At 32.5% G+C, this 27,904-nt stretch overlaps 1 protein-coding gene across 1 annotated transcript; it reads left to right on the top strand.

The window, feature by feature from the left end:
- On the top strand, positions 1–27,536 carry Ass (argininosuccinate synthase). The gene is made up of 13 exons (XM_090174368.1): positions 1–88; positions 1,420–1,522; positions 16,877–16,945; positions 17,570–17,815; positions 18,280–18,354; positions 18,905–18,975; positions 19,554–19,678; positions 19,762–19,846; positions 21,182–21,246; positions 22,615–22,688; positions 25,264–25,321; positions 25,404–25,626; positions 27,290–27,536. Exons 2-13 carry the CDS (start codon positions 1,424–1,426, stop codon positions 27,330–27,332), a joined length of 1,233 nt encoding a protein of 410 aa, XP_090030494.1. The 5' UTR covers positions 1–88; positions 1,420–1,423; the 3' UTR covers positions 27,333–27,536.
- Positions 27,537–27,904: the final 368 nt, after the last annotated feature.

The following is a 27,904-nucleotide window of genomic DNA, read 5'->3' as shown; positions in this document are numbered from 1 at the left end:
GCTCGCTCTGTCGGCCAGTTCTGAAAAGGTCTCAATAGGACGAATCGTTTTGCGAAACCTACAGCTGACGACGAAAATCTACAAACGTGTAAGTTCTTTTCAAATCAACTCGCTCTAAACATATGCGTATTTTGGCCACAATATTGACTAAATTTTATTGAATTTTTAGCTATACGTAATAAATGAAATGTTTATTTGATTTGTACCTAATTTTAAAAATAATTTTACAATATTTAATTCGTATACTTATCTTTGTCAACTTGTAATTTAAAAAAAATTAAAAGTAAAGGTTTCACTATAACTATGACTAAAATAACAAGTCGTGAAGTATGTTCTATCTTTTGGAACGTGTTGCGTTATCTTTGTAACCTCACAATATTTAGCATTTACATGTTACGTACGTGTTAGCTAAACCTATAGCCTAGTAATAATAAATAAATAATTAAATAAAGGGTGAAGTAAGTCAAGATACGTTAATTTTCAAAGAAATTCTAAATAAGAATCATTATCTGATTTGACATAAGTTACTTAATTTTTAATATATTTTACTAATCTTTCTTAGTATTTTAGCGATATTAGAATTTTTTAATCATTATTATTTAATAAATGAAACCAGAAAGGTATTAATTTCAAATGGAGGATTTTAGAGTTGCTTCACTTTTGCTCCTCAGCTAACGACATGATATATTAGCATAAGTGACAATCTGGTTTGAACGGCGCGGTGGTCCGTTATGCAATCTGATGTAATTATTACAACAGGATTCATCACATTTTATTTTTCATTTAAATAACGAAGTATTCTTATTTTTCCCAAATAAATATTTTTTTTCTTTATCTCATAATTTTTCTACCATAATTGTTATTAAATATTTGATTTATTTTTTAACAGATTTTAGTTCTTTTTCATTGCCTGTAATATTAATTTTTGTCTAGTAAAATGTTTTATGATTTTTATCAACAGGGTGGTTCCTTAGTTGCCAAAATAATATCGGCGTCCATATTAATTTAAATCTATCTACTATTTTTTATATATAATGAGATTAAAGGTTTCAAAAACGATTGGATTATTATTCTTTATTTTTCAAAATTGAACATATAATAATCAGTTTGTGGGCAACCCTTAATTGGTTTGCCCACCCAGGTGTTGGGGATGAAGCACTTTCTGCACTCCCGTTAGAAACGCCCCTGATTTTCTACCTTTTCAACTTAAAATTTTACATATTTGAGCAAAATTTACTTGAAAAAAATAAGAACGAAATTTAAATTTGAACAAGATAATTAATTTAAAAAATGAAAATTATTAAACCTAAGATTAGATTTGGACGTATTTGGGATTTCATTGATTTTTTTAAATTTAATCAATACATCATTAGATCACAATTAATTCTCTATTTATGATTGTTCCTTCTTATTTTGCAGAAACATGTCGAAAACCGTGATTCTCGCGTACAGTGGAGGGCTGGACACGTCTTGCATCTTAGCTTGGCTCATCGAAAAGGGTTATGATGTCGTCTGCTTCATGGTAAGTACGTTATATATAAGTATAGCTTATTTGTTTGAAAGTGACCAGTGGCGGATACAGAAAAAATCAAGACATCTTGAGCTATGGGTGTAATAACAAATCATCAAGTTACATGCAAAGCTTAAACCTCAAGGGGGGGGGGGTGCCCCCCCATATGTATCCGGCACTGACAGAGACGCGCAAAGCTAATTTCTTTCAAGATAATTGTTTGAGTATTTTATCATAATTATTTTTAAACAAGTGTGTCAGTTCTCTTATTATTATGACTACATATTTTTGATTAATTAAATGTAAAGACCCTAAATTTCGGGATTGTTGTAATTGTGTAAATATATGTACCGACTACTTGTTACTCGGGAATCTAATTTTTGGGATTCTAAATTACGTAACCCAAAAAACATTTTCAACCACCTCAATAAGAATATGAGCAATATCCAAAACACCACCCACAAATTACGTTAAACATATTCACCATCTCAAATTTAATACAGCAACAACCTTATTAATGTTAATTAATTACGTTTAAAATTAATTATGTTTATCTTTAAGCACAGAAAACTATTAAATATAATATTAATATTAAATTAATATAATATTTAATATAATAGTTCTTTCTATAAATTTTTTACGCTTATCCAACTTGTTAAAAGTAGAAGTATAACATGTTGCTCTTACGTCACAAGACTTGGCTTTGGTAGAATTATCTTAGCACGCGCGATTTGCGCGAGCGTTAGAAAATAGGAAGCTCCTCGTGATTCGAGCGCGCGCTCGTAGTGTTGGAAAAGGTAAATATAGTGACGTAAGAGCTACATTAAAACAAGAAGGCCATGTTACTTTATAGAAAGAACTATTAATTTGGTTAAATTATGATCTGTTACGTAACACCTCCCAGCGAAGGCAATAGGAAAACTTTTATTTTGGGGCCCGGGCATTATTTTTATTCAAAAATTTAGATGCTTAAAACTTAAGGAACAAAATGTACACCTCTAATTTTTATTACTATATTTATTAAATAAATTCATTGATAACAAAATTTTCGAAAATTCTCTTATTACATGGATCAAGGCGATAATATTAAGCCTTTCTTGGCTACATGCATTCATGGTTTAATCCGTGATGCATTAATGATACATTTACGGCTATCGAGGTAATTGGATAAAACAAGGTACACGACGACGTTATTTTCTGTTTGGATTAATCTATCGAAATCAATTTTATGCTTATTCCATCTTAATTTTACCACATTCTTCAATGTTAAAATAACATCTGTAAAAAGATTGAACTCGAACAGTGAGATTAGAAATTTTTCCCTGGTGGCTATTTATCCTGAATTTTATTTCTGAGTGGGCTTGCCCCCATATGTTTTTCCTTGTGAGGCTCGAACCCCGGAGCCCCCACGGGATCGCCGCCGCTGACATCTCCTCCGTTGTAACAAGTAAGGCCAGAAGTTTATACGAACCCCATTTGGAAGGGAAGTATCACACACGTTTTCTTCTTTAACATCGTTACTCGCGGACGTGCACATTTGAAACGACCGTAAAACAGTCAATAAAAAGTTCGTCGATAGCTGCTCGTTATTAGTGAGCGATAAACGAAGCGGATTTAAAAAATTTAACAAACAAGCAGACGACAAATGCATCTGAGTTTTCAAAGCCAACCAAGGCTTATTACACCCGTATTTCCTAGTAATTTCTTTTGGACATTGCTGTAAAAAAGGAATTTACACCTTCGACAAATAAACTACTGGACCTAAATCTACATGTAGATTGCGCGTTTGGTTGTTTTTGAGATCGTAGCGCCACGGGGGTCCATTGTGGAAATATTTGCACTCAAATATTAAACATGTTGGCGTTATAAGCGAACGACGTTAGGCCTAATATCTTAACGTTGTTACGCGCAGGCTTTCTATTTTGGGTGGAAATGTTTCGCAATTATCTCTTTAGGGGCGCTGGTGGAGTCGAAAGTTGAATAATGGGGCTTTGGCTTATGATTCTGGTCCAGTAGTTTATTCGTCCAAGGTTACATGTTTTTAACATAGGTGGATAAGAGTTAGATACTCCCTCAATGGGGTTTCTTATAAACTTCTGATAACGCTTACACAAGTATAGCGTTACGCAATATATAAACCCCATAAAAAATTAGTACAAACATCGAAAAATCGTCTGCTAACACTTACTAGGTCTGGTTTTGAACTTAACTATCGCCTATCGCCCCTAGCTAATGTTAAACATGGTTGCAGAAATGTTCAATTGAATGATCTACCATAATTATGCCAGTTCATACTCCTTTTAAATAAGTTTTCTTAACAGTTCTAATATAGGTATGAAACTTCCAATAGGGCTTTCCATAAAATATTTCTACGTGCTCTCACTGTTTTTTCTACGTCACCCACCACCAATTTCGCTAAAACGAAACAAAAAGTTGACTGTACTTTTGGCATTTTTCGGTAAAATTTACACAAAAAATTTACACGGAGCTCGGGTTAGGCTTAGTGAATTTCGAGTTCAAACTGATTTTAATTTATTTTCGATACTAATTAAATGAATTATTATTGCAATACTCATATCAACTCTGTGAAAGTATTGTTACTGCTTAGATATTTACTAGCTAGTATTTTATGATAAACAACAATCTTTACCTGATATACTACTGTGGCTGTCAAAGAAATTTTAAGCCTTAGTTCACGAGGCTATAAACTGTTAAACATCATCGAAACCGTACTAAATTTTTCGTTATTTTAAATATTTAAATCCTCTCCTTTTATTGACTAGTTAATTAAACGAAATACTTTTATACTTTAAACATTTGATATAACAAATTTAACCATATCACTTAAATTAATTTTAAGCCGTCGTGTTTTGTATAATAATAATATTATTTTAAATTGAAAATTTACGTAAGTTATCTACATTGCTTGCCAATTTTAAGGTGAATTTTGCATTTAATTATAATTACAAAATTATAAAAATTATTTGTTCCAAAATTTAACAAAACGTTTATCAAAGTAAAGACTTGAAAATCAGTTCAGTGATAATTTTTCTTAATTGACATACTTATTGTTATTATGTTACTTATGGTTAAAGTGGAATCAAATTTGGGAAACATACAACCGCACGAATCAAGAATAATTTTTTCAAACTACGTTAAGGCCTAATTAGAAAAATTAACACCATTGTAATTAAGAGACTTGTGCTTGAAAAGGATGAACTCCGTTAAATCGATATTGTCCGACTAGACGAAGCGTGTAACAATTTACTCGTTCGAAATTGTAAGAGCGGAAACCGCGTAGGCGGAATGACGGAGAGGAAGGGCTTATTGCGTCAGGGGAAAGAGAAGAGAAGGATTTAACCTATAACAAATAGAACTTTCTTTAGAAAAGGCCTTTCTTTTGGGAAAAAAACCTTCTTGGAAGCCTCAGGTGGTGATAAAGGGAGGATTTTCCTGGTAGAATAAATATGTGGTTGAATCCGTGATGCAGTTATAAGACCGAACGGGATGTAATTTTTTTTTAAAAAAGGAATAAGTTGGGAAAAGGTAAAAATATTGTGCGGCGCTTAAGTTGCCATCTACATTCACTTGATCAATTTAATACTCATTTAATCAATTTAATACTCATTTAATCAATTTAATACTCATTTAATCAATTTAATATTCATTTGATCAATTTAATATTCATTTGATCAATTTAATATTCATTTGATCAATTTAATATTCATTTGATCAATTTAATTTTCATCTGATCGATTAAATACTCAATTAATTTAATACTCATTTAATCAAGATAATACTCATTTAATCAAGATAATACTCATTTAATCAAGATAATACTCATTTAATCAAGATAATACTCATTTAATCAAGATAAAACTCATTTAATCAAGATAATACTCATTTAATCAAGATAATACTCATTTAATCAAGATAATACTCATTTAATCAAGATAATACTCATTTAATCAAGATAATACTCATTTAATCAAGATAATACTCATTTAATCAAGATAATACGCATTTAATCAAGATAATACGCATTTAATCAAGATAATACTCATTTAATCAAGATAATACTCATTTAATCAAGATAATACTCATTTAATCAAGATAGTACTCATTTAATCAAGATAGTACTCATTTAATCAAGATAGTACTCATTTAATCAAGATAATACTCATTTAATCAAGATAATACTCATTTAATCAAGATAATACTCATTTAATCAAGATAATACTCATTTAATCAAGATAATACTCATTTAATCAAGATAATACTCATTTAATCAAGATAATACTCATTTAATCAAGATAATACTCATTTAATCAAGATAATACTCATTTAATCAAGATAATACTCATTTAATCAAGATAATACTCATTTAATCAAGATAATACTCATTTAATCAAGATAATACTCATTTAATCAAGATAATACTCATTTAATCAAGATAATACTCATTTAATCAAGATAATACTCATTTAATCAAGATAATACTCATTTAATCAAGATAATACTCATTTAATCAAGATAATACTCATTTAATCAAGATAATACTCATTTAATCAAGATAATACTCATTTAATCAAGATAATACTCATTTAATCAAGATAATACTCATTTAATCAAGATAATACTCATTTAATCAAGATAATACTCATTTAATCAAGATAATACTCATTTAATCAAGATAATACTCATTTAATCAAGATAATACTCATTTAATCAAGATAATACTCATTTAATCAAGATAATACTTATTTAATCAAGATAATACTTATTTAATCAAGATAATACTCATTTAATCAAGATAATACTCATTTAATCAAGATAATACTCATTTAATCAAGATAATACTCATTTAATCAAGATAATACTCATTTAATCAAGATAATACTCATTTAATCAAGATAATACTCATTTAATCAAGATAATACTCATTTAATCAAGATAATACTCATTTAATCAAGATAATACTCATTTAATCAAGATAATACTCATTTAATCAAGATAATACTCATTTAATCAAGATAATACTCATTTAATCAAGATAATACTCATTTAATCAAGATAATACTCATTTAATCAAGATAATACTCATTTAATCAAGATAATACTCATTTAATCAAGATAATACTCATTTAATCAAGATAATACTCATTTAATCAAGATAATACGCATTTAATCAAGATAATACGCATTTAATCAAGATAATACGCATTTAATCAAGATAATACGCATTTAATCAAGATAATACGCATTTAATCAAGATAATACGCATTTAATCAAGATAATACTCATTTAATCAAGATAATACTCATTTAATCAAGATAATACTCATTTAATCAAGATAATACTCATTTAATCAAGATAATACTCATTTAATCAAGATAATACTCATTTAATCAAGATAATACTCATTTAATCAAGATAATACTCATTTAATCAAGATAATACTCATTTAATCAAGATAATACTCATTTAATCAAGATAATACTCATTTAATCAAGATAATACTCATTTAATCAAGATAATACTCATTTAATCAAGATAATACTCATTTAATCAAGATAATACTCATTTAATCAAGATAATACTCATTTAATCAAGATAATACTCATTTAATCAAGATAATACTCATTTAATCAAGATAATACTCATTTAATCAAGATAATACTCATTTAATCAAGATAATACTCATTTAATCAAGATAATACTCATTTAATCAAGATAATACTCATTTAATCAAGATAATACTCATTTAATCAAGATAATACTCATTTAATCAAGATAATACTCATTTAATCAAGATAATACTCATTTAATCAAGATAATACTCATTTAATCAAGATAATACTCATTTAATCAAGATAATACTCATTTAATCAAGATAATACTCATTTAATCAAGATAATACTCATTTAATCAAGATAATACTCATTTAATCAAGATAATACTCATTTAATCAAGATAATACTCATTTAATCAAGATAATACTCATTTAATCAAGATAATACTCATTTAATCAAGATAATACTCATTTAATCAAGATAATACTCATTTAATCAAGATAATACTCATTTAATCAAGATAATACTCATTTAATCAAGATAATACTCATTTAATCAAGATAATACTCATTTAATCAAGATAATACTCATTTAATCAAGATAATACTCATTTAATCAAGATAATACTCATTTAATCAAGATAATACTCATTTAATCAAGATAATACTCATTTAATCAAGATAATACTCATTTAATCAAGATAATACTCATTTAATCAAGATAATACTCATTTAATCAAGATAATACTCATTTAATCAAGATAATACTCATTTAATCAAGATAATACTCATTTAATCAAGATAATACTCATTTAATCAAGATAATACTCATTTAATCAAGATAATACTCATTTAATCAAGATAATACTCATTTAATCAAGATAATACTCATTTAATCAAGATAATACTCATTTAATCAAGATAATACTCATTTAATCAAGATAATACTCATTTAATCAAGATAATACTCATTTAATCAAGATAATACTCATTTAATCAAGATAATACTCATTTAATCAAGATAATACTCATTTAATCAAGATAATACTCATTTAATCAAGATAATACTCATTTAATCAAGATAATACTCATTTAATCAAGATAATACTCATTTAATCAAGATAATACTCATTTAATCAAGATAATACTCATTTAATCAAGATAATACTCATTTAATCAAGATAATACTCATTTAATCAAGATAATACTCATTTAATCAAGATAATACTCATTTAATCAAGATAATACTCATTTAATCAAGATAATACTCATTTAATCAAGATAATACTCATTTAATCAAGATAATACTCATTTAATCAAGATAATACTCATTTAATCAAGATAATACTCATTTAATCAAGATAATACTCATTTAATCAAGATAATACTCATTTAATCAAGATAATACTCATTTAATCAAGATAATACTCATTTAATCAAGATAATACTCATTTAATCAAGATAATACTCATTTAATCAAGATAATACTCATTTAATCAAGATAATACTCATTTAATCAAGATAATACTCATTTAATCAAGATAATACTCATTTAATCAAGATAATACTCATTTAATCAAGATAATACTCATTTAATCAAGATAATACTCATTTAATCAAGATAATACTCATTTAATCAAGATAATACTCATTTAATCAAGATAATACTCATTTGATCAAGATAATACTCATTTGATCAAGATAATACTCATTTAATCAAGATAATACTCATTTGATCAAGATAATACTCATTTGATCAAGATAATACTCATTTGATCAATTTAATATTCATTTGATCAATTTAATATTCCTTTGATCAATTTAATACTCATTTGATCAATTTAATATTCATTTGATCAATTTAATACTCATTTGATCAAATAATACTCATTTGATCAAATAATACTCATTTGATCAAATAATACTCATTTGATCAAATAATACTCATTTATTCTATATAATACTCATTTATTCTATATAATTTTCATTTAATCAATTAAATACTCCTTTAATTTAAATCTTAATATAAATTTAATATTCATATAAATTTAATATTCATATAAATTTAATATTCATATAAATTTAATATTCATATAAATTTAATATTCATATAAATTTAATATTCATATAAATTTAATTGTTGCATAAATTTAATTGTTGCATAAATTTAAATTTAAATGTTGCATAAATTTAATTGTTGCATTAATTTATTTGTTGCATTATTTTAAATTTAAATATTACATTAATTTAATTCTTTATTTAAATTTTAATGTTACATTAATTTCATTCTTTATGTAAATTTAAATGTTACATTAATTTCATTCTTTATGTAAATTTAAATGTTACATTTATTCAATTCTTTATTTAAATTTTAATGTTACATTAATTTCATTCTTTATGTAAATTTAAATGTTACATTAATTTCATTCTTTATGTAAATTTAAATGTTACATTTATTCAATTCTTTATGTAAATTTAAATGTTACATTTATTCAATTCTTTATGTAAATTTAAATGTTACATTTATTCAATTCTTTATGTAAATTTAAATGTTACATTTATTCAATTCTTTATATTAATTTAAATGTTACATTTATTCAATTCTTTATGTTAATTTAATATTCATTTATTTTTAGAGTAGCCCTTTAAATTTAATATTCATTTATTTTTAGAGTAGCCCTTTAAATTTAATTCTAAAAGTTCCTTTTTTAATATTCCTTTAATTCTAAAAGTAGGTTTTTTTAATAATCATTTAATTTTAAAAGAAGTTTTATTAATATTCATTTAATTTTAAAAGTAGTTTTATTAATATTCATTTAATTCTAAAAGTAGGCCTTTTTAATGTTAATTTAATTCTAAAAGTTGGGTTTTTATCATGTTCATTTAATTCTAAAAGTAGTTTTTGAAATTTAACTTCCAGCTGCAGTAGATAATAGGGCTCCATATTCTTAGAACCGTCAACGACGAAGCGATGAAACCCTTTAAATTTCATTTCTCTCTTTCTCCGTCTATAGTCAGTATACAAAGGTCCGTGCTACCTTTGTGGTCGGCTCAAAACTTATCTTATGAAATTTGTCCCTTATCAGAATATAATTATTGCTCAATGTAGTATGATGCGTCGAACTAAAAATGAACTAAAAAAGAAAATTGTATACGAAGTATATTGGTTTAAAAAAAATGAAGTGGTCTTTATGAGTAATTTGAAAGCGAGAAAATTACTAGTAACTCGAAATTGTACGCGAGAACTTTCTATAAAAAGCTTGATTTTACCAAATTACAATAACGAGGAAGATGTTGAGAATGGCGCCACACAAAACTAGGGAGCTTTCCCGCCTTTTCCATAACGGTACATGCCTCGTGGCATCTTCCAGTTAACACGTGCCACGCCCTCTTCAGCGTAGTCCGTAAAAACTTGTTGTGGCTAACGGTAATAGTTGGTGTAGGGAGCTGTTGGCTCGCGTGACATGAAGGGCTTGCCACCTCCCTCCCACGCATTGTAACCCGGCCACTTGTTTCAGGCATTAAAAGTCGCTAGATGGCTTGGGTCTAAGGTGGTGCTGATTATTATTATTATTATTTAAATAAAAATTAGTAATTTGCAACGCTAGTGACTTCATATGATAAAAAATACAGATAAAAATGATTGTCCTTAAAGGGAGAATGAACCAAATCGATAAATCGTCTGCTATCACGCGCTACGACTAGTTTTTAACATAATTGGTGTAAATCACTCCTAGCGTCTGTTACACCTAGTGGCAATAATAAGAAATTCGTTAACAATCCCTTTAACAAAGTTTGGTACCAAACAAAGGCTAAACGTTCGCATTCACGGATTTTCATGAATATATGAAACCAAGAAAGAATACTGTCGGGAGAATGACTATGTTGAGAGGAGTCTAATTTTCCGCCAGCACGAGAAGGGGGAAGGAAAACCGCGACCGGTGTGATACCGGGCTGATATAATTTTGTTTAGTGTGTGGACGTAGCTGCAAATCTACACTCCAACACGTTTTCTAGGATTGCTTAACCTGCCCAAGGACCACCTACCCCAAGAGGGACATGTATCGCTGGTAGTAATTTGAATTTTTTCTTGTCTCGAATGGGATGTGGCTTTTTAAGAGCGCGCCATCTCACGGCAAGTAGAGGCAGTTTTTAAGGTACACAGTTAAGTACGCGTGATAATAATAAATGTATTGTAGAAGCTGGCTCGCACACGGCTTTTTCCATTTTCATTTTGTAAAATAAATAATTTCCACGCGCTATTTCTATTTGCTGTAAAAAAAAAAGCCGCAGCACTTCTAAGACACCATTTTTTCAAGTTTTACGCGAGTCCTTCTTGGGGTAGGTGGTCTGTGATCTGTCTAATCATTCTTCCTGATAAACATTAATATACTCTTGGGAAAGTACTATATTTAAATAAATACATTCTAGTCGAAAATGTCCATTTTACCATAATTCCATGAAAAGATATTAGCAAGAATGTATTTATTTATATTTAGGAAGAATGATTATGTTGCGACAATCGCCGTGCACGTTGAACGCCTTTCCCCCGTCTCGCGCGGGGGGAAAGACAAAACGTCACTGGCGTTTGATTACCCTCGCGTTAGGTGACGTAAATTTTAAGCAGATAATGAAATACCCGGACTATTCGTTTTATTTTAAGCGCAGGAGCGTACTGGGGGGACCAACGGGTGGATTAAGAGAAAGGCTAAAAACCGTCTCGACATAGACATTCTCCCTAGGTATAAATAAATTCATTCTTGATATTAGCCGAATTTCGTATTGGATAAAATTACGTCAACATAGAACATAAATTCACGTTATTTTTCAAAGGAGAAAATATCTTCTAAATCAGAAGTTAGGCAACATCTGACAGTGATTTCCGCAAAATCTTTCTCTCGACAAAATGCGTGTGTGTGTGCGAAAGCGAGCCAAATCGAGCTGAATTACGGAGATAAGAGGGACATTTTTCTAGTTCGGTTTTTCCTTTCGTAGATAAAAACGTGGTGTTCCTCTTGCTGGCTTGCGTAATGACTTTCCTCATAGACAACTAGGAAGAGCCAAAGAGGCCGGAAAGTTACGCCATCTTTTATTTTTATATCTGTCATTTTGCCGGTGATAACGCTACTAATTGAAATCGTATATCCTTAATTTGGAAACCGCACTGGGTCATTCCGTTCTAATTGGGGCCGAAACTCTGACGTAACTTCAGACTTAAAAGTTATAGACACATACCTTAAAGGTTCAGAAAATATTTCAGTCTTAAAAAGTGTCATTGATTTCTTGAAATGTCGTATCAGATGTTTGTAATTACGTTCGACATAAGTGTGTCAGTTCCTGTGGTGGGTTAATAAATAGGCTGAGTAGGGCCTGGGCCCTAAGACGATGCAGATGGAGCAAGGTCAGGGACCCTTATAGCTGAAGCGTGGGTACCCGGGTGGTAGTTAAAGGGTCAGAGGACCGGTTCAATTTAATAATAATCACGTGTTTTGGGAAGAACGAAGGTATTCTTGAGTCACGTGGTGAAAGAAGAGGAGCTACAGGAAATTCAGAATGATTCAGTGGTCCTTTAATCCCACAATGGTCAGTCCACTATCTTCCGCGTGTCATGTCTAGGTATGGACACACACCTTTGATGTACTTAAAACTAAGTCTTTAGTACAGGAAGTCGTTCTTAGGGCTAGTATCTTTCCGTTATAATTGGTTTTTAAGTTTCTTATTTGGCTGACTAAAGGCGCTTATCAATTCTGTATAACATCAGTTCAAAGTGGCTCAGTAGCTATCAAAAATAATTTTTGATTAACTAACACGCCTACGGAACGTAATTATCATATTAACATATTCCAAAACTCGCAAAATTTTAAATTTCTATCCAAAATTGATATCACACTAGAGATAGTGTTGTAAAAAAACCGTATTTATTACAAGTGGAAAGTCAGGGTCTCCTTCAGGGCTGTTGCCAGGGTTCCAAGATAATTTCTCTGTACGATTGAACGCTTTGCATATTCAAGCAATATCTTTGATTTGACCACTAATTAATGTTTTAAGTGATCAGATATAACATTTTATCTTTTACAGAGAACATAGATTTTATTTCAAATGTAGTCAATTAAACACAGCCGTACGAGAAAAAAAACAACGTCTGAAGCTATAAGCAATTAATGTTCTTACAAGTGTTAAGTTACGACCGTTGCGGTGTTGTTTTCAACAATTTATCAGACTAATAGGTTTTACATTTCATTGACGTCATTAATAATCATATAAAATCAATCGTTTAATTCGACTTATTTTACCAATTAGTATATTGGATGCGTATAATTTGAAAGAATTTGGGTTAAGAAGGACAGAATGTAGCCAATTTTTATCCCAATCGTATCGTATCTACTAAGATGTAATTTCATTTCAAGACCAAGATTGGATTTAATCATGGGTTAAAGGGAATGTATCCTAAAATAATCGAACGTTCAGCAGAATACACATATTGAACCTGCTTTTTTCTTTTCGTTTGAGACGAATATTTCTGAGATCCACATGGGTGTGTCCATAAGTAACATAATAACAATAAGTATGACACTTCCTATTGCTTTAATGCTAATTTTCTAACCGAACCTTTTTTCGGCACTGATACTCTCTTCAAGTTGTGACTTGGACTCGCGACTTACCGTTTTGGATGACGCTCTTTCGTTTGCTGTGCTTACCAGTACTTGACTACGCCTCTCCGGTTTGGAATCCTTCACTTAAAAAGAACATTGCTTCTCTGGAACGTGTTCAGCGGACGTTCACTCGATTTTACTTGAAGTCTCCGCGTGCTAACTTACCCGGATATGTCTCGTACAGTCAAAGACTAGCTGACATTCATCTACTACCACTAACTGTTCGCAGAGACGTTTGTGATATGATCACACTCTTGAAAATGACCAGGTCAGCGACATTCAATCTTTGCGATTACATGACATATAGTACCCGGCAGTCTTGCCCTACGTACTACGTAAAGTTTGCCCGATGCTTGGCCTTGGAAATTTTTTCATCCGGAGTGCTCGTACATTGAACTCGTTGCCCGCCGACATCAAGGAGAATTCCACTCAGTTTTCTATCCCCAAATTTCGTTCCTTAGTAACGGAATTTCTTTTTGGCATTTGGCTTTCACAAAATTCTTAATTTTCAATTTAATAATTTTTTATTTTGATTTTATTTATTTAACTTTATTTTTTTGCGTTCTGTAATCTAATTTATTTGTTTGTATTGTCCTGGTAACCACCACGTATAGGCTTTGCCTCTGTGGTTGCCTGCAAAGTTTGTTTCTTTGCGAAATAAATATTATTATTATTATTACGTTTTGATAAAAATTTAAGCCTAATATCGGAGAGCACGTTCTGGAGTCGCGAGGGGTTTTGGCTTTGTTTAGAAGCGCGCGTGCGAATTACGCGTGATAAAAAAGCATGAGCTCGTGGCGCCGAGAAAAACTTTTTTAATTTTTATCATTTTAGCCTAATATTCCGCCTTTCTATCGGAAACCAGATATTTCGGCTTAGCAGAAGTCTCGCATATTTTAGACACTAGAGGGTTCTGTGCTGAGAAAACATCTTGATTACACAATAACTATGAAAATCAGTTTGGTTGTAAATCTCGTTAATTGTCATATTTCTTGTTATTATGTTACTTATGGTGTGTCTAATATTTGGTTATACCAAATAGTTCGATCGAGTAACAAACCTAATTTTCGATTCATCGTATCGAATAAACCTTGAAAATGTTCGCGAGTTCTATGATAAATTAGTCGAATATTCTAAGCGAAAGAGGTTTCATACAATCTTGTTGAGGTTAAGGGTAATAGTGAGTGTAGGGAGCTGTTGGCTCGCGTGGCTTGAAAGGCTTGTCACCACCCTACCACGCATTATAATCAGGCCACCTGTTTAAAGGCATTAAAAGTCGCCTAGCGGATTTTTAGAGTTTTATAATTCAACGGATTTGTTTGAAATAGTAGATATTTGCCGAAATTATTTAAAAACATTTAAAGACTTCCGTAAAAACGTCGCGAACATTTTTCCAGCTGTACTTCGTTATGCAAACTGAAACTGACCCAAAATTATGAGTGAGCAAGGCTAAGCACCCAATTTCCAGAATGCGACCACGAAATGTTTTTTCGAATGGCGGATACCACGTCGAAAAATATTTAACGGTTATTTTGTAATAAAATGTTTAAATTTGGATTTATTGAGGCTAGAGCGACAGCTGGGCCATCTTCTGAAATTTTGACAAACAATGACTAGCACTCTCCGATAACCGACGTCTACGTCTTTAGTTTTCAGTACAACCTAAATTAAAGGCATTGAAAATCTCTCGATGACTTGGTCTGGGTGCTTTTGGTATTAGCCTAGCTGATTAATGCTATGGTTATTATATTATTTGATATTTGAAATAGTTTCCAAAACTGATCGAATAACCACTTTGGGTTACTTCCCAAATGTTCGTCTCAAAAAATTTACTTCGCTATAGTGATCCGTGGTGTGGCGCTGCAATCGAATTGATTGGGAAACGTGTATTTATTTTCCCATTTCTGAGGCGTAACAGTGAAGGCACCTTATTGGTTAGATTTTTGAGGCTTGGAATGAGTAGAAAAATAGATCTAAAACTCTAATACCAAGACCAAATACGTTCGTCAAATTATTTGGATTTCGAAATACTATTTGATTTTATCAGCTAGCTGGCCCTGTTTTGTTATCCAAAAATATTCGACAAAATTATTCGAAAAGAAATATTTGAGGTTCGATTCGATTTCCGAAAAATTGTATTTGTACAATCCCAGAGATACAAGTTAAATTACATAATCTTTCTTAATTTATAAAAGTATTGGAAAGTTTATTCATTTTAAAAGTCCACAGCATCGTTTCAAAATTTCGGGCCATATATCATTTAGTTCCCAGGGTTGTTCAAAAGGCATTTTGCATTTTGAGTTTCTAAGAAACTATTTTGCGTTTTACATTTGGAGGGTTTGATATGTGGAAAACATTTTCAAGATGCTTTTTCAAGATGTTTTTACTCTGGTACCATCAGAGAAAGTGCCTGCTTTTTACTTCCAAGTAATCATAGATGGCGATACTCAGTTACTCACTTACTCAGAAGCACACGAACATTCGTACAGTGACACGCTGGCAAAACATTTTACATTTAGAAAAACCAATTTTCAAAAGGCATTTTCTATTTTGCATTTTGAGCTATGGAGGAAGTATTTTGCATTTAAATTTTTTGAATTTTGAGTTATGGAGAAAGTATTTTGCATTTTGAATCAAAAAAAAACATTTTGAACTCCTCCCATCCCACGTCTAAAACCACTTAATTTGGAAATTGTGGTTCAATTTTGCATGTTTTGGGGCAAATTCCTTAGTATCGGATTCAACCTCTAAATTTCCCCATTTTCCATTTCTAAGAATGTTTCTTTTTAATTGCTTCGACTATAATTCAAACTCTTTTACACCCTATTAAGATCTAACAGAAAATGAATTTAAACTAACGACCACCAATTTCATTCTCAATCTGTAGTTTAATTTACGGTCTATTGTTGACACTGAACGGAGCTATAATAATCTATTGATTTATTATATACCGCTTTCTGATATGTTCCCTTTTTTAAAAGCACTAAAGCAGTTAGTACAAAAACATAAAGATATCATTTTTAAACGACATACGTTAATAATGTCTGTACCCTTTTTAGTATTTATTTTTACAATCCAGAAAGTCAAACGCGTTGTAAGTGAAAACCTTGAATTGTTCTTTATGAGTTGTTTGTGTTTCAGGCAAATATTGGCCAAGAGGAAGATTTCGACCAAGCCAGGATGAAAGCTCTTAAAATTGGAGCCAAAAAGGTACACGATAATTAGTTTTTTAAGTATTTTTATTTTTACGTTTATCATACAGTTCATTTCCAAAGAAATTTCTTAAGAATGCAGAACGTGTTTTAATATTAGATTTATTGGTGCCGGGTTCTCATTAGTCATTACGTTTCACATTTGAATAATATTATAGAATAATTGAATGTCCGACGTTTGAACGAGAAATTTTAGCCTAAATAATGCTTTTAAGACTTCGAAACAAATTTAAAGCATACCTTGAAAATAGTGACCTCAACCTAAAAATTGTCGAATTCGACCTGAAAATGTTTAAAAAATAAGATCTTAGTATCTTAAAATAAAACTAATTATAATAATAAGGGCCATCTCGACCTTGAAATTGGTGACCTCTGCCTTTATTAGTACGCTGTTAGCCTCATGATTCCCGGCAGTAGACCATCCACCTCGTGCAATCTTTCCCTCTTTCTGTAGGATAAATTGGAATACAATTCAATATGATCGGAGGCTCTCTTTATCCAAACAGAACCTGACTACGTTATAACAAGAAACTAATTTACCTTTCATGTTTTAGTTTAGCCATTTTTAGCTTAATTCATCGTTAGTAAAACAGTAATTAACAGATCTAAAACATGATTTCAGGTTGTTATTGAAGACGTGAGTAAAGACTTTGTGGTGAATTACATTTGGCCAGCCGTGCAAGCTGACGCGATATACGAAGACCGATACCTGCTCGGGACGTCTTTGGCCAGGCCATGCATCGCCAAGGCCCTTGTGAAAGTGGCCAAGGACGAGAAGGCCGCTTACATCTCGCACGGAGCCACGGGCAAGGGCAATGACCAAATCAGATTCGAACTCGTCTGCTACGCTCTCTGCCCTACCATTAAGGTACACACTCTACTCGGATCATATCAATCATTAGACCATTTACATTCAACGGGAAACGTAGTCTTATTGTATGTTGCCACAGAGAAATTCACATCCTAGAAACGTGGGTAGATTTTTTAAAAATCGAATGAGAGTCTGTTATCAAGTTCCAAAAGCTTTGAAGGTGCTGCGTAATTTACAATTTTACGAATTGAATAAGAACTTTGAAGATACTTCTTAAATTAATATTTAGTTTAAATTCAAAATACTTTACGAATTACTGTGAATAATTATACTTAAAAGGCAGCCTAATAGTTTACATTAATGTGCCACAAAAATTTATAAGCTGTCGTAAAATGACGAATATTTTTAGTGTGGCGTTACGAGTCCCGTTGAGTGTAAGTGGTCTCAAATCGATCAAAGCTTAAAAGCTTTTACTCCGACTCTAAGAAAGCGGTGTCTGAGTGTTTTTATTCTCTTGATAGGTAATCGCTCCTTGGAGAATGGAAGAATTCTATAAAAGATTTCCTGGTCGTCAAGAACTTATCGTATACGCAAAGGTAAATATTGGAAAGTGCTTCTCCACCAGCTGTCTTATCAAATTTTAAAGTAAAACTTAAGTTGAAGCCAACATTTGACCTGGGCCGTCATAACACTATAATATTATTAAATGGTCTTCGAGAAATATTTTACACGTTGAAAGTGGCATAATTTCTGAATGCCAAAATTTCGTGGCCTTGAAACCAACGCAAACATACTGAGTTGCTGAGAAAAGTATGCACTTCTGAGCACTGCGAAAACTCAACGTGAACATATTGAATTTCCATGCAGGCGCACCTACAAAGCCAGCCATTGAAAAATAGATTTTACAGTGTAGTAGTGGAAAATGTTTCATCTTATGACTCGAATTATATTATTCCATTCAATATACTTTTTTCAGCGACTTAAAGGAAATTTTATAATACACCTGATCATTCAAGCTCTTGTTGTTAGGGTAGAAACGGTAATTGGTTATTTCAAGAATGGTTCAACCAGAGCGTCCATTTCTAGAGCATCCAGGACCTTTCCTGGCAATCATTATATTAAATATCTTTTATTTTCTATTTTTAGGAGCAAAATATTCCGGTTCCAGTAACGCCTAAGGCACCATGGAGTATGGACGCCAACCTGATGCATATCAGGTACTGTTACCTTTGCTTTGGCCTCTCCATTATATGACTTTAGATATTTCTGGTGCATAGTCAATTGTTTGCTCAAATTGGTAGGGGTCTTCTATAAAAAATGCGTTGAGGTTATATTCCCTTCATACGGAGTACATAGTGTTTTGAAAATTAGGGATAGAATAGTTTGAGCAGTATTTTCATTCCAAATACCCATTTCACACTTAGCCAAATCCGAATTATGTTTTCCTCAAGTTTAGCAGAATCCTCTTTAAGTAAATGAAGATTTGTCCAACTGGGTCTAGGCTGGTACCTGGGTATTAGCCTAGCTGATGGTTGTTAAATTATCTTGAATTAAGCTTTGAGGTACACCCGCGGAACCGGCGCACGAGTTGCTACTACAGATATTTCACCCTAAATGTCAAACAACAACACTCCTAACGTACGAACTTGTTATATTTAGCTCTATAAACTTTCTCAAAATATTAAAATTAGAAATATATATATTATGATAATGTACCGTTATATTTGATATTGTCCAGCATTTATAAAAACGTATTTAGATTTTATAGTTTAGAAATTGTTGTATTCCGTTTCAGTTACGAATCTGGAATTTTGGAAGATCCAAATAATCCTCCACCCGACGAAGATCTGTTTCAAATGACCACGGATCCGACGAAAGCTCCCGACACACCCGAAGATTTCATCATCCACTTCAAAAATGGTAAATATATCTGTATTTTATCATATTTGGTGATTTTCGTCATTCTACAATAAAACCAATAAATCATTTGTAATATTTCGCAGGAATTCCAATATCTGTAACTAACGTAGCAGACAAAACCACCAAGAAAGATCCCCTGGAATTATTCCTCTACTTAAACCAAGTCGGGTAAGAACTCATTGTTTTAGATATATCGCTACTTTAGTTTCAAATCAAAGTAAATAGACTTAGAAGTACTTCGGCAATTTTTTAAAGATAATTTTAAGTTTCATTAAAAATAATAATAATATTTAAAATGGGGTCGATATAGTTACAATATTATCGATTTTTTAACAGTAGCATAGTATTTTTTTATTAATTGTAATTAGAGGTCGGGGACGGTTAATCATTATCCATGATTAAATAGATTTTTTTCGGGAAAAAATGTAAACAAAGAAATTTACCGGTTAATATTTCGGAAAATGATTAAAAAACATTTATTATTCGTAAAATTTGAGCTTTTTATCGAAAAAAACGTCGTTTTTTCGATTAATTTTACAAATTTATCAAAACATTAATCGGATAATTCAGAAATATAAATTACTTGATCAAAACGTTTTACGAAAAATTTTGAGATATTTATCTATTGAATAAAAGTTAACCATCCCCGACCTCTAATTGTAATAATATTTTTATATACCTGATTTTGGAACTAAGTTAGCAATATATATCGTAATTTGAAAGTACTTGCGACTATTAAGCTCTACTCCGTGCTATTATCATAAGTAACCAGTGGCGGATTCATATGGGGGGCGAGGAGGCACGTGCCCATCCTTGACGCGGGTGGCACAGCACCAAGCGCGGCTCAGGGCAAGGGGAGACAAACACGAACGAGTTAGATGGCTCCTGTAACAATTGGTACGAAATTAAAATATGACAATAGTGCGAACGCGGGTTGTGGGGTCCCGTGAATTGGCCAGAAATCTCACTTAAAATTAATCTTTCTTATTGCAACCGAAAACAATTCAGAAAAGATCATTACTAACTAAAAATATAATATTCAAGCAAGTCGCTCTTAATTTAAAACAAATATGTAACTTTGAAGGCAAAAATCACCAATAACCACTAAAATGGGAAAATTATTAACTTCTTGATCTTCGATTCCAAAAATTTATAACGGGCTACCGAGGGCATGTCATATGCTTTCGATTGAAATATCACCGACCTTCTAGACCTAATTGTTGAAGAGTTACGTGGAATACGGCAGCGGCGTCAATGACTACACTGTGCGTGCATGGGCCCAGTACACACCAATCCCTTAGGATTGTGTGTAAAAGCGTTGCAAGGATAGGAAATGTCATATTTATATTACTATGTTACTTTAGCTATTACTCGTAGTCAAAGTTTTAATCAACAGTTTTTTCTTCTCGTCGCCATTTTGTTGGTTTCGCTCGAAAGCAGCTGGGACGGTGTATGAATGATGCATTGCTTCAGTTCATTGATTATTTTTGTTTCTTCTCGTAGAGGCAAGCACGGCGTTGGAAGGATTGATATCGTTGAAAATCGCTTCATTGGAATGAAATCAAGGGGTAATTACATATTAATTTCGTATAAGTTCGCGTGATATATTACTCCCTATATTTAAATGATATCAGCTAAGCTAATACCCAATTAACCACACAGGCCTAAGTCAACTAGTGATTTGTGAAGCCAATTACCGGTGGTCAGGTTAAATAATATATATATTAAATATATATAATCATATGTAACATAATTTCTTATAAGTGTGCCTCTGTGAGACCTTTCCATAGAAATTTTTTCAATGAGACCTTGTTTTACACGGAACATACATTAAGCGGATCAAAAAAGGGAAAATAATCCTTGCACTATTGAAAATAGGTGGTTTCTTTTCGCTTGTTCCGGGATTTCGGAGTAGGGTAAGACGCTATAAAGTCATTTTACTCCGATTCTGTGGTGGCGAATAGTTTTAATTTGAGTAAAAAGGTTGTTCCAAAATGGCTGCCTGTGGCCTTTTTAGCAGATCTTACGAGAGAAGAATTAATAACTCTATCCCACTAATGCAACTTGTACCATCGCATGTTGTCGTATTTTGAAAAAATGTTTTGAAAAACAATATGGTGGGCTGGAAATTCGTTATTATATTTTTTTAGGCTGATAAAGTTTTATTCATCTTAAATCCAAATTGAAATATATATCTTAAACTATTTTACCAGGGAAAATATAGTTTATTATTAAGGGCATTTTAACATTTTATATTGTGAGTAATACAAGCGGTAAATTTCCAGCCGTGATGCGGTTTGTGCTATCGTGGTTTGGGGATAAGTTTTATGTTAAATTCACACGATAGAAAAAGCAACATTTTTTGCAAAACACGAGTTGCAAATCGAGTTGCTCCGAGTGAACGAAGAAAATAGTTTCACGAAGAAGTGTTGGGCAAGTTTTGAAGAACGGACGGTGTTTCTGACCGAGTTTAGCGTAAAAAATATAAATCTAATAATAAATTTGCTACACATCTTTTCGATTATACGAAACTAAATGATAATATTATTGGTAAATATCTTTATTAATGTAAATTGACATATTTTGTGGTAGAAGCGGTATTTTGTTAAGAATTACCAGTAATTTTCTTCTAAATCTCGCAATCTTTTCGCAAACGCAAACGCACCGTGTAGTCGAAAACTGCTCGGATTGTGGACTTGGGCCTACGGTGGTCCCTTAGATATTAATTTAGTGCAAAAAGCGTGTTCCAAAATTTGCATGGTCTCAAAATCTATTTCTATGAAATTACATGTGTTCTCAAGATATTAAGTTTGTCAACAAAATAGACTAGCCACCCCTTGTGAAATATTCATTAACTTCATTTTTCATTTGAAATATTTACTTACACGAGAGATTTTATCTTTATCATATGATAAAGTTTCTTATTTTTTTCGAAGGGGTATACGAAACGCCGGCTGGAACCATACTATATCAAGCACATTTGGATTTGGAAGTGTTCACAATGGACAGAGTAAGTCCAAACTTGACAAAATTACCACGAATAGGAATTTGAAAAGTTCTATCCAATTATCTAGCTCTCGTATTTCACCAAAATTTAACATGTTCGGCGACTTATCATTGAGGCTTATGGGCAAATTTAATAAAAAAAATTTTGATTGAACCAAAATTTGAAAGTATGAAAATGTACACACCTTCATTGCGTTGGTCAACATAGATTGCAATAGATAAAGTATTTTTTTAAAGAATTGCGAGTAGTTTTATTTGCCGGTTAAACAGATAAATCGCCGAAGTGTTTTTTTCGAGTCGGTGTTGCCGCTAGATATTTTCTACCTTTGGAGAATTCGACTTTGTTAGAGAAAACAGGGCGTTAAATATTTTTTTAATATCAATAAACTTTAATAGATGGCGCTTAAGTTTATTTTTCGCAACCATATTTTAGTAACATTGAGCATGAGTTTCAAATGATAAATTTTGTTAATTTTTGGAAATCTTGGAACGTTTGGAGCTTTCAAAAATTAAGTTTTACGAGTTTGAAAGCACTGCGAATTGGAAAATTTACATATTTTTACAAAGTACCAATATGCCCTTTAAAACACCGAAAATACACTTTTGTATAAAATATATGGAAAAAGTACTATTTTTACCAATTATGGCAACGCTGCTTCGAGGGATAAAATGAACCAAAAATTGGGAATCATTTAATCAAAGATAATTTAAACTCGTATCCTAGATTCGAAATCACTGTCTCGTGCGCGTTGCCGATAGCGTTTACCCACTTCCCGCTGGAACTCAGAAAAAATTCGCTCCATGGTTTGCGCCTTACCGCAACAGTGTTGGAAATAAGCTTTTTAAAAGTACTGGTCAATGTGACCACTATACCCCCTACTTAAAAATAAATTTACTGGTCATGACCACCCTTTTCTGCCCCACATCTCCCCCCCTTTTATTTTCCCTTTGAAAGTGAGTTGTTAATAGCTATTATTTATCACAAAGAGCTTTGATATTTATCACATTTTTAAAAAATATTTCATCATCTTCTTGTTCTTCGAATAGAAACCGCTTTACTTCTTTTTGACCTTCTTTTTTATTCTAAAAGTCATAAAGAAATTGCAATGTCTTCTTTGCTTATTTTCTTAAACATATTCCCCATAAGCAAAGGTCTAGCATAGGGGCGTTAACGGCGTTATGCTGGAGATAAGAAAATTAACGTACAACGATAGGGTAGTAGTGCCATCTTCGTTTTCAAAATTTCTACATCCAAAATATTCTCTTACTTGGTAGAGCCAAAGATAATTTAAACTCGTACCCTAGATTCGAATACTGAGAGCTTTCCCATTGACGGTTTGTCGGTTTTGTTACGAAGCGTTTACCCTTTTCCGGCACGTGACCTCAGAAAAATCGGGCTCCATCGGTTGCGGTAAGGCGCAAACCATGGAGCGAATTTTTTCTAAGTCCAGCGGGAAGTGGGTAAACGCTATCGGCAACGCGCGAAAGAGTAATTTCGAATCTAGGGTACGAGTTTAAATTATCTTTGGGTGAGCAGCCACGCTCGGGTTGATAAATTCCACAAAATCTCAAATTTTAAAAATAAATACCTTCAAAAACAATTTCTCTTATTTCTAAAAGCCATTTTTAGGTTCTGATGAATCATTTTGCAACGATAAGTGTTAATTTTAAGTTTGAAAACGATAAAATTGCGAATAAGCCTTGGCTACGGTGCTAAGGGCTCGCGCTGGAGATTTATCGCGGGAGGTTCTATGTTTAAAAACGTTCGCGCACGGCTTCTGCGCACTCATCATGCAACGCGCGAAGTTCATTTGGGGAAATGCCTAGTTGAGGATGTGGCCACTGGGAGGTGTAGATTTTGAATACTTACCTTTTAATAACGGGTATGTACGTAACCGTCAAAAATTTGGCCTAGACCTTTGCTTATGGGGACCTTATGGTTGGCTTATGGTTCGACGATTCTGACTGATTGTAGCGGAAGAACGTCAAATTGTATTTCTGCCAGATGCCACGAAATACGCTCAATTTAGGAGTCAAAATCCACAATTTCATTGGCGGTGAGAAACTGAGAGCGCAACGCTTTTATCATTTTCTCTATTCGGTATAGAATTATACTTATAATTAAAAATAAACTGGCTATTATGACCAGTGAACCTCCCAGATTCTATTTAATTTACTGGTCATAGCCCAAAATAAACTGGTCTTTGACCGACGCCACCGCCTTATTTCCAACACTGTACCGCAACCGATGGAGCCCGATTTTTCTGAAGTCACGTGCCGGAAAAGGTAAACGCTTCGTAACAAAACCGTCAATGGGAAAGCTCTCAGTATTCGAATCTAGGGTACGAGTTTAAATTATCTTTGATTTAATTTACCTATTTTCTAGCGCTAGTCTCCGGATATAGGGCTGGAAATATTCCACGATGTAAGAAAAGGGAGGAGCTATAGAAAATTCGCTTAGAATTTTACAAATGATTCTGTGACCCTTTACTTAAGATTGTCGTGTGAAACTTGAAATTTTAAAAATTAACTAAATTTATTGAATATTTATTTTGTACAATTGTCCTTTTCTCTATTAGGAAGTCCGACGTCTGAAGAAATATTTATCCGTAAGATTCGCCGAGCAAGTTTATAACGGTAAGTCGTTTCACCTGTCCAAAGAAACTTGAAACCAAGTGTAGTAAATAATGATTTATTCTTTTTGATGGAATGGTGATAGGTTTGTGGTACAGTCCGGAAGGCGAGTACTCGAGGAAATGTATCGGCGAGAGTCAGTCAGTCGTCAACGGGACAGTCACTATTCGTTTGTACAAAGGGAACATTATCATTCGAGGCAGGGAGTCGCCCAATTCTTTGTATAACCAGGAACTGGTCAGCATGGACGTCCAAGGAAACTACACCCCATCCGATGCCGGAGGATTCATCGAAATACATGCTGTCAGGTACTATCATCTTCACTTCTTGCCAGTGATGCCAGTTCGAGGGAAATTTTCCCCTCTAGGAAATTTCGACCCTTAAAAATTTGAAAAAAGAAAATATAAATAACGCCGTAAATGAAAAATTTCGTTTTTGCGATCCGGTATCACTGCTTCGTGCTAAACTTGAACTTCTTGAAGGTTATTTCCCACGACGAAACTTGGCAATTAGAGGCGGCAACTGCATTACAGCCATTTACAGGCAGAGTTAGGATGGTGCCTACTTAATTTACCACCGTGCCTAAAAAAATTGAAGTAATGTGCCGTAAAAAGTTATGGAAGTTCTTTACTTCTGAACCCATTATATTATTATGTCTAGTAGGAAAAACGACAACGAAAATTTAGTCTGGACAATTCCACATTCCAATTTTAAGCCGATTTTGATAGAGTAGTGTATTTTACTTATCGGGGCTCGTATTCTAGCTAATGACGGTGGAAATTGTGATATGGTACCTAGTGAAATGTATATACTGGGATAGATACGAACGAGCAAATTTATCAACAAACCTTCTAAATGACAATCAGAATTACTATATTCACTTACATTGCAATGTAGTATTGTCCAGACAAAATTTTCGAAGTCGTGTCGCCTACTACTTCCAATAATATCTTGGAGGCAGAAATAAAGAACTCAAAATGAAGAACCCATGAGCAAACGAACTATGAAAATATTAGATTCTAAAATACGTGTTTAGATCAAATAAAATTATATTCTGTTCTTCTGTGGTATGCTTATAGCAGAGCTCTCGCCACAATCAGTAGTACTTTAGTTGTATTCTTTAATTTGTAAGTGAAGCAGAGTACACGACTATGCAATACGATATTTGGACAAAAGTACAGCAAGACTAATTTAGATTTACTATTTCGCCTTTGTAAATGCAACGATAATACAGTGAACACCAATGATTTATTTTACATTAACTCATTGTGACTTTTCGTGAATAGGGGCGCCTACTTCTAAAATATCCTGGTGCCAACACTGTTTGTAATCGGACTTTACACTCAGGGCTGCGTTAGCAATTTTCGAGGCTCTAGGCAAATTTTTCTAACCAGCCAACAATGTAGCTTTTTGTTTTATTCTTAAAATAGCTGTTACGTAACCTACTTTTAGAATACAGGCCATTTGAAAGTGCCTAGTCAGAAATACGACCCTGTTTACGCTACGTTCATCAACATGTTAAAATTAAGTCTCGCATAAATAGCTCAATTAAAGCAACAATGCATTGGTATTATAGAGATTCTGAAGCCTCGCTCGCATACATTAATGAGCAGGAAGTTGGAAGTCCTACTGAAGTAACGCTACGTAGTTTTGGTGAGGGGCTTAGTTTGATTAGCTACTAATTTCAGGGCCGGACTGGCAAGTAGTTGACCTCACCGGATATGCAATCGTCTGGGCACCATTTCCCATTTTGGCCAAATTTTTCCTCTTTGGCCCCCAATTTGAGTTGGCCCCGATCTGACCGGCGATCGCCGGTTAGCCGCCCGGGCCAGTCCGGGCCTGACTAATTTACATAAGTGTTTATTAAGGGGGTTAAAATGACGGCAAGTTAAATGTTCAACAAACGCACGACTCATATTGTTATAAATACCTATTCCGTTAAGGATTCAATATTTTGTATCATTTTAATAGATTGAAGGAGCAATATCGAGTAAACCAACTCTTGAAGAAATGATCTGCCAGCATTCCAAACAAAAGTGTTTATCTCTTCCACAACATGAAATCTTTCCATATAAGTTTCAATTTATTTTTAATTACTTCACTTGTATAGAAAATAGGTGTCAGTATGAATTATGTTATCATCTGCAAGTTTTTAGAATTTTATTTCATTGTTTATTAATTTTTAAGTTACTCAATAAAATGTTGATATATGTTTGAACTATGGTTACCAGCGTGATTTCGTGAAACATAAAGCAATACCAAGAATGTATTAATTAATACTTAGGGAGTAGGTCCTACAACGACGAGCGGTATTCTTTACCTCCCAGACGCATGAGATTACAGGAGTTCGTCACCCTCCTGGTTACGCGAAAATTTTGCCATTATAACATCAAAGTTATTCGTAACCCCAGGCCCCTCTTTCCCACTGGGGACTCTGGGCACGTGCCCAGGGCCGCGCAATCGATTGGGGCCCCCTAGTTCCTGCCAGATCATTAAACGATAACCGATATTTATTTCGAAAAAATTTATTCTAACAAAATATTGCTCAGTCAAGGTCATAGGGGCCCCATTATCCTAATGTTTCCA

The sequence above is a fragment of the Leiobunum rupestre genome, chromosome 5, assembly GCF_980474605.1.
Source record: "Leiobunum rupestre chromosome 5, qqLeiRupe1.1.hap1, whole genome shotgun sequence".
NCBI classification, from domain to species: Eukaryota; Metazoa; Arthropoda; class Arachnida; order Opiliones; family Sclerosomatidae; genus Leiobunum; species Leiobunum rupestre.
Note: the sequence above shows the minus strand (reverse complement) of the source record. Positions and strands in the feature narration are given on the sequence as shown.